Below are 8,991 nucleotides of genomic sequence, written 5' to 3' on the forward strand. Positions count from 1 at the left end.
ATAGACTTACAAGGTACCCAAGCCATAAGGGACCAGAATATCATAGAAACTTCAGTAAACAACCATCCAGAACACTCGTTGTGAAAAGGCCTGAAAAAAATGATCTATGTCCATTTGCTCATGTGTGCGTTATTCAGTTGTTCCTTATTCTGAAGTTCTTGTTTACTCCCAACTGGTTCCTAATCGCTTTCTCTTTTCCTCAAAACAGGTAACCTGTGTTTTCATTTATGCATGAAACCATTTAACATCTCTAAACACACTGCTTCTTAATTGCTTATGAGCTTTGGCTTAAATGTATTAGTGAATGAACATGTTACATGAATGTTGTATTTATTAGTTTATAACTGGGATTAAAACAGGCTTGAACATCTATACTAAGGGGAATACTAAGTATACTGTCTAAAATCTTATTTGAATGAGTGTGTTTATTTTGTTTTCTCTAGTGGTAATGGTGAGTGCAGGAAGAGGTCTCTGTCAGTTTGTAGCACAGATTCTTTGACCGTGGTGCCTCTTCGCAGAGTTTCCTGGCGTCAGAAGATTTTTCTGAGGGTGGCTTCACCCATGAACAAACCCTCAGGGTATAAGCAGAACGTAGGTGGGTACATATGCACACACATACAGTAAACAAACATGCAGACAGGTGTGACACTACACCCTGTCCTCCCACCTGTCTTATTTACAGTCAACATTGCAGGATAAATCATTGTTCTGCAAGCTTTAGAGTGCAATACAACTTCTGCTTCCTGATAATGATCTCTTTTACTGAGATAAAAAAAAAAAAACAACCCTAAAACTTTACACAGTAATACCTTGGTTTTATGGAAATATACCATGGTTGTACCACTATGTTCTTGGAAGTACCTTGGAGTACCATTTAAATAAAACAATATATAAATATGGTAATCATACTATACCGTGGTGGCCCAAAAAATATCTGGAAACTTAAGCCACACTTAAAAAGATAAGAATGTCATTGGATTTTACATTAAAATACCAAATCAAGAGAAGAGACATTTATTTAAAAATAAATAAATTTAAAAAAAGGTAACACAAGGAAAACGAAACATTTTACACAAGAAGTTTGTTCAGTTTGTAATGATAAAACTATAGATGTACTGTATTTATACACTTTCTGGTAGTCATTGAAATTGGAAAAAAATGGCTAAAAGTGGCTTTTCACCCAAAAATTTAAATTCTCTCATCATTTACTTGCCCTCATGTCATCCCAGATGTGTATGGCTTACTTTCTTCTGCAGAACACAAACAAAGATTTTTAGAAGAATATCTCAGCTCTGTTGGTCCACACAATGCAAGTGAATGGTGACCAAAACTTTGAAGCACATAACGGCAGCAAAAAAGTAATCAATAATACTCCAGTGCTTTCATCCATGTTTTCTGAAGTGTTCCAATGGGTTTTGGTTGAGAACAGTCCAAAATGTAACTTTTTTTTTTTACTGTTCTTCTTGCCATTGCAATCTCTAGGCACGATCATGATTTCAAGTTGGATTACACTTCCTAGCACTCGAAGCATGTGCAGAATGCTAGATGGCGCTAGTAAGTGTAATCGAGCGTTAAAATCATGATTCGCTTGTTCATGAAATAATCAGAATATAAAAACAGCAGATGCTCACAAAAAATGAAACAAGTCCAAATACAATGCAACACGATCACTGATCAGTGATACATAGATCTATGATGCGTAGATTAGAATAATCTTGAAGAAAATACAACGCTACCTCAGATAATTTCTTGACATGCTGGGGGGCGGTCTCTGGTAACAAAGCGGACCAATCACAGCTGTTGTGGTCTGCGTCGATGCGACATGCAGTTACATTTTGGAAGAGGTGCATGTCAGGCTACGGCGTAGGCTACACCATAACCGCCATAGCGACGCATAGCCTACAGCATAGGTTTGACGCGGAAGTATAAATCGGCCTTTACTTTTATGCTGCCTTTATTTGCTTTTTGGAGCTTCAAAAAAATTTGGTCACCATTCACTTGCATTGTATGGACCTACAGAGCTGAGATATTCTTCTAAAAATCTTAATTTGTGTTCTGCAGAAGAAAGAAGCCATACACATTTGAGATGGCATGAGGATGAGTAAATGATGAGAGAAATTTCATTTTTGGGTGAATTAACCCTTTAAATGTCTAAATATTCTTTTGGTCTGCTGTATATCAAAGTATTTTTATATTACCATCTGATAGCATCAGTATATCACGGTACCACCACAGTATTTTTTATTTTTTTGTAAGGGAAAGTGGTTTTGTGAATATATTTAGTAATATTCACACAACCACTTCATTCTCTTTCCATTCCCTCTGAACACAAGTCTTCGACACACTGTGGTTAGTATTTGTTGTTTTCCAGACCACATGGACAGCCAGGAGCTGCTGCCTCTCTCTCCTCGGTCTTTGGACCAGGATCAGGATCCTCATGCCAGCCCCCTGTCACAAGAGCAGGGCTTTGGTGGAGAGAGTGGCCTGCACACCCCAGTTGACTACAGGGCCCTGTGGAAGAAAGCCATCCACCAACAGATTTTGCTGATCCGTATGGAGAAGGAGAATCAGCGCCTGGAGGGTTGGTGTTTCTACACATACAGTATCTCTCTTTCTTCTGTCATCATCCAACATCCCTTCCATTTGTATTCCCTTATAACTGTAATAGCCCATTTAAAAATTTAGTTCACCCAAAAATTTAAATTCAGTAATTTACTCTGATGTCGCTCAAACCTGTATGATTTTTTTTCTTCCATGCAACATAAGATTTTTTTTAACAATGTCGATGTAGGTCTTTCCCATACATAGAAGGCAGTAGTGACCAGGGGCTGTCAAGTTCCAAAAAGTACCATAAAAGTAATCGATATGACTTTTGTGCTGTATTCAAAGACTTGTGAAGACATGTCTATATGTATGTATACGATAGCTTTGTGTGAAAAACAGACCTTTTTTATGGGTTCAAAAGACTTGATATGTAGCACACTAATCATATGGAGTACTTTTGTGGTGCTGTTATGGTGGTTTTTGTACTTATTGGAGCTTGACAGTCCGTGGTCACTATATGCTTTCGTTGTATGGAAAATAGCTGCTCATAGATTCTGCAAAATATCTCATTTTGTATTCCACGTAAGAAGGTAAGTCATTTGAGTTTGGAATTACATGAGGTGAGTAAATCATGACAGAACTTTCATTTTTTAATGAACTACTGCTTTAAATATGTTACATTAGTTCAGCCGTCATGGAACTTTACAGAGTCAAAGGAAAGGATTTATTGCCTCCTGTCTCTCTGATTACACTGTTGTTTCTACCCTGGCCTTATTTTTAGAGGGGCAAGTGCCTTTGCTTCTGTTTTACATTCTAGGACAAAGTTATATATAGATCGGAATGTCTGGATATGATGTTCATGCTCTATAAGAACATACTTTCATTTCTGTGACCTCTTGCCTACAGCCGGAGCTCTGGTACTTTAAAAATACCAGTTGTTCCAGCTCTGAAACACATTATGAAAGGTTAATATTGCATATTGTTTTGAATTTAATTTAGAAGAGCAAAACTTTGTGATATATTGCCCTCTGTTGGCTAAATCATATAACACATGATTTACACTCGGTGAACCTGATTTTCAAAGACACTTAAAGGCATAGTTTACCCAAGATGGAAATTTTCTCATTATTCACTCACCCTCATGTTGTTCCAAACCCCTTCAGTGGAACACAAAATGAGATGTCAAACACTATGTTAGTATCAGTCACCATTCAGTTTCATTGCATCTTTTTTTCCCAAAAGCAATGAATGTGAAATGTTGTCATCTCTTTTTGTGTTTTATGTAAGTAAGACATACAGGTAAGTGAATGATGACTTGATTTTTGGGTGAACTGTCCTATTAAGTCTCTACCTCTGTTCATTTCCTCTGATTTGTTTCTGTTTGTGCGTCCTGTGGCATGGACCAAACGGAATAAATATATCTGTGTAGAAGGTAAGATAGCCACCTAGCTTTAACTGTTTGTCTGAGCAGGATGCACTTGATACAGTAATTAGCGTTATATTAGTGTCTGGCTTCAGTGTAGTTTGCAAACCAGCATGAAACAAATATGTACTCGGAGCTTAAGATGTTCTCAAGCACTGAAAAACAAGAAATTTGTGAACTCAAGCTCTCTTGAGAAATGATCTTCTTTGCATTGGAGTGTCTTGAATGTTTTTTTTTTTGGCTTTAAGGATAAAATTGCCTCATGTCTAGTGCATCACTTGCGGCTTTGCATCAGTCTAGAGTCTAGCAGAGCATCTTTATCTTGTTCAACTGCTAAGATGTTCTTGTATGCTTTACCTTGGGGTGGTACAAATGCATTTTGATGATTTGTTATTGTTAAAGGGGCCATGACATATCTTAAACCACAGAATGTACCTCTGGCTAATCATTTTGACTCTCTGAACGTCATTGGTTTATCATTTTGCATGCAAACAAATGCATAGACCTGTCAGCTGTCCTAATGTTAGTCATTATAAATAAAATAAAAATATTAAAGCTGAAAACTGCTTGGCATGTGTCTGTTTTCTCTTCCCATAGCAAGCCGTGATGAACTGCACATCCGTAAAATGAAGCTGGACTACCAGGAAGTGTGTCAGTGCTCCAAAGAGGTGCAGGCCCTGTGGGACAGGAAGTTGAGCAGTCCCTGCCGCACTAAAGTACAGTGGGACAAGGAAGAGATTTATAATGCCGTCTGCCAGGGTAAATTCTCAACAACAACCTGTCATCTTCAGTCATTAAACCCCACGACTCTGTTAGATAAAGAGATATTTGAAGATAACCACCATTGCTAAATCACATCTAAATCTCAGAACTGTAAGCCTTTAAGTAAGTCTGCACTAGATGAGCGAAGCCTTACGACACACACACACACACACACACACACACACACACACACACACACAAAATCAGTGCATTGCACCTTCAGTTGTATTATTTTTGAAGTGTTGTTCAGTTATTCCAGTTACTATACACTCACTTTGCACTTTATTAGGAACACTATGGTCCTAATAAAGTGCCCGACGTGGTCTTCTGCTGTTGTAGCCCGTCCGCCTCAAGGTTCAACGTGTTGTGCATTCTGAGATGCTATGCTGCTCACTGCAATTGTACAGAATGGTTATGTGTTACCATAGCCTGTCAGCTCGAATCAGTCTGGCCATTCACTGTTGACCTCTCTCGTCATCAAGGCATTTCTGTCCGTAGAACTGCCGCTCACTGGATGTTTTTGTTTTTGTCATCATTCTGAATAATGTTTAGAGACTGTTGTGTATAAAAAAAAAAAAAAATCCCAGGAGATCAGCAGATACAGAACTACTCAAACCAGCCCGTCTGGCACTAACAATCATGCCACGGTTCTGATGGTTGATTTGAATATTAACTGAAGGTCCTGACCCGTATCTGCATGATTTTATGCATTGCACTGCTCTCTCACGATTGGCTGATTAGATAATCACATGAATAAGTAGGTGTACAGGTGTTCCTAATAAAGTGCACATTGAGGGTATTTTCCTCATTTATCTTAACTAAAATTATTTTACTATACACATTACACACATTATTTATAAATATCATGTGTGAGTTGATTGCATTTGAATTTTGTTCATTGTCCATTACTGCACAACAAAGCCTGCTTGTAATGTGTCTGATCTTTGGTGTACTAATTGAAATCATATCTTGTTTCTAAACCCTAACCACCACTTGTACTACAGTAACATGATTTTTTCTCACTGTGTGTGTGTGCGCGCGCTGTAGGTGTCCCTAAAAGTCGGCGAGGGGAAGTTTGGCTCCTGCTTTCCCAGCAGCATCGTATGCGCCACCGTCTGCCGCAGCGTCAGCAGCATCCAGATACGCCTTATCAGGATCTTCTCAAGCAGCTCACGGCACAGCAACATGCCATCCTGGTCGATCTCGGTCTGTATCCAACCCAAGTACATTTCACATGTTCCTGTAGCTCATGACGTCACCATCGCCAAGGTCATGGGTTCAATTCATAGGGAACACACATACTGATAAAATGTACACATAAAATGCATTGTTAGTCGATTAGGATAAAAGCGTCTGCCAAACACATATAGTACTGTGCAAAAGTTTAAGGCAGTTTTGAAAAATGTTGTATAGTGAAAATGTTTTCAAAAATAATGAATAATTAAAATTGATCAATCAACTTCATACAAAGTGCACTAAACATAAAACTAAATCAGTATTTAATATGACCACCCTATGCCTTTAAAATAGCACCAGTTCTCCTAGGTCCATTTGCGCATAGTTTCCAAGGTTGTTGTTAACTTTCCACAGTTAAGACCTAAGACTTTTGCACAGTACTATACGGCTCAATGGGCAAATCAGTCCACTATGACCAACTTAATAACTTTGTTGTGTAGTACAAAGAGGAACTTGAATTGTGAGAGATTAATGGTAACAAAAGATGTGAATATCCTCTTATTTCTGTACTTTCTAATAACAAATTTGACTGCCAACCACCCTTAGTTTCTGTAATAGATACTTAGTTTAGTGCTTATGGTTGACTAGCCATATTTTGTATCATATTAGGGCTTATTTGCTTTTAATGGCAAAAATGTCTCAGAATATTGCTATTAGTGAAATAATGTTTGTGTCTTTCCCAGGCCGGACGTTCCCCACGCACCAGTATTTCAGCACTCAGCTGGGTGCTGGGCAGCTATCTCTGTATAATCTACTGAAGGCCTACTCCCTACTGGACACAGAGGTGGGCTACTGCCAGGGCATCAGTTTTGTAGCCGGTTTGTTGCTGCTGCATATGAGTGAAGAGCAGGCCTTCGACGCCCTCAAGTTTCTCATGTACGACCTGGGCATCCGACGGCAGTACCGTCCCGACATGATCTCTCTGCAGGTTTGTGTGTGTGAGCGTGTCAGTTTTCATTATCTCATGTTTTTCTTTTGGAACTAGTACAGTATGTTTGCTTGGCTTAATGTGCCTATTGTTAAATGTAGCAGGACTGGTTTTTGTAAAGATTAACAAAATGATAAAAAATCAGCTTGTCCTATTTGGCAGAACTGAATGTTTTATGTGAATTACTTTGTGTTCCCTGTTCCATTAGATAATTGGTCTGCCAATATTTTCAACTTAAAAAAATGAATAGCACTTTTAACAAGTTTGTTTAAATTGATGTACACCCAAATGAAATCAAGACTTCAGTCATATTAGTGTCCTTAAAAAGCTGTTTTATTGTACATGGAGTAGATCACACCCCAATGTCTGCCATGTTGCGATCACATGTCCACTTTTAGATGTATTAAATAAATTAATTATGGGTGATATATATGGCTGTAAATAAGGTATTTCTACAATGGCATCGGTAGCTGAAAATTTCCACACCAGCTAGGTCAATATCCAAGTCAATGGCAAGGGTGTAAAAAGTACTCAGAAATTATACTTAAGTGAAAGTAAGGATACTGAGTGAAAATGTTACTCAATTAAACGTCCAAGTATCCAGTCAAAAACATACTTGAATGAAAGTAGAAAAGTATTTACCTTAAATTGTACTTAAGTATTAAAAAAAAGTACAATTTGTCAAAACGTATTGTATTTGTTGCATGGGAGAAGGCACTCACGAATTGTGATGTCAGAGCAGCCAGACCCTTGAGACATGTAGAAAGAAAAATTAAAAGCAAGTTAGTAATGTTGTTGGTTTTGTAAGTTGTTTTCTGAGGTTTGGTTGCAATTAATTTATTGTGTGTGATTTTGTTAAGCCGATAGAATTCAATCTATATATGGAATAATATCCATAATATTTACTCAGCATTAATTCATATTATTATCATCATTATCATAATCATAATCATTACTATTTTTATAGTTATTATAAATAATAATTGCCTAACAACAATAATTCCACAGATAGGAAGTAGAAATTCATAGATATGATTTAAATATGAAGGATTTGCAAATGTGCACATTTAATTACAATGCTTTATGTGATGTACAGTATTTGCAATGTGAATAATCATTTCTGACTCCTACATTAATAACCGGCAGATCTACCAAAGAAGCAGATGTTTAGAATAAAGTTTAGTACCACAAAAACGTCTGCATTTCTTACTTTGCGCTGATAGTTTTTAATGAATACATCACATCCGGTCGGGTGTCATATATGGACCAGTTGCACAAATTGCGTATTAGCAAGCTTAACATAAATAAACATTTATGTTACTTGGTGCACATTTAAGAGACAATATTCAACAAAAAGTAGGGCTTTACTTTTAGTGAATGTATAGCTTCTTGTCCCTTCGTATTTAACAAATTTCAGATCTCTTTAAAAGAATTTTCAATGCAGGTTAAGCTCAAGCAACAGTATTTGTGGCAAAATGTTGATTATCACCATTTATTTTCACTCGCCCCCCTTGTCTTTTAAGTTACAGTGAGGCACAGACAGTTTTTGGAGGGTTTAAAAGCAGAAGTGTGAAGCTTATAATTTTATAAAAGCACTTAAATTAATTCTTCTGATTGTACTATTTGAGCTGTAAAGTTGCTTATATAGTCATTTTTACAGTCATTTTATGGTTTTAGGGTTTATGGCTTTAATTTGTCATGGCAATGAAGTTGTAAAATTAGCTTTACACAGAAAAGGTTAGTAAGCGATTTTATCACAATAAATTCATGTTAAAACATATTGTTTACATCTTGTGGCTATACTTTTGAAACTGAGTATTTTAATGTTTACAGATTGGCCCCATTTACTTCCATTGTAAGTATCTCCATGTAACCTCAAATTTTGTTTCGGAGTTATTTTTTTTTTGTAATCAACATTATCAACCACAAATGCAGTCGATTGAGCTTAACTTGTATTGAATCCGGAAAATTCCTTTAACTGTAATTTGAAATGATTAGACTAAATTATTAAGATGCATACTTTTTGAATAGAATATTTGATTCACAATTTTACATTAATGACACTTTAAAAGGATGTCATGAATAATGTTATCTATAT

At 36.8% G+C, this 8,991-nt stretch overlaps 1 protein-coding gene across 7 annotated transcripts in view; it reads left to right on the forward strand.

The window, feature by feature from the left end:
• Positions 1 to 8,991, forward strand: part of tbc1d4 (TBC1 domain family, member 4) — a 47,490-nt gene that overhangs the window by 30,255 nt on the left and 8,244 nt on the right. For 6 of the 7 annotated variants that reach the window (XM_051708482.1, XM_051708478.1, XM_051708481.1 and 3 more), the window contains 5 exons: positions 444 to 595; positions 2,372 to 2,581; positions 4,565 to 4,726; positions 5,777 to 5,935; positions 6,649 to 6,893. In XM_051708482.1, the coding sequence (XP_051564442.1) occupies positions 444 to 595; positions 2,372 to 2,581; positions 4,565 to 4,726; positions 5,777 to 5,935; positions 6,649 to 6,893 (928 nt within the window). Of the gene's footprint in view, positions 1 to 443; positions 596 to 2,354; positions 2,582 to 4,564; positions 4,727 to 5,776; positions 5,936 to 6,648; positions 6,894 to 8,991 lie in introns of those variants that run through there. The other variant, XM_051708485.1, reaches the window with a different exon arrangement.

Source organism: Myxocyprinus asiaticus, chromosome 10 (genome assembly GCF_019703515.2).
Source record: "Myxocyprinus asiaticus isolate MX2 ecotype Aquarium Trade chromosome 10, UBuf_Myxa_2, whole genome shotgun sequence".
Lineage (NCBI taxonomy): Eukaryota > Metazoa > Chordata > Actinopteri > Cypriniformes > Catostomidae > Myxocyprinus > Myxocyprinus asiaticus.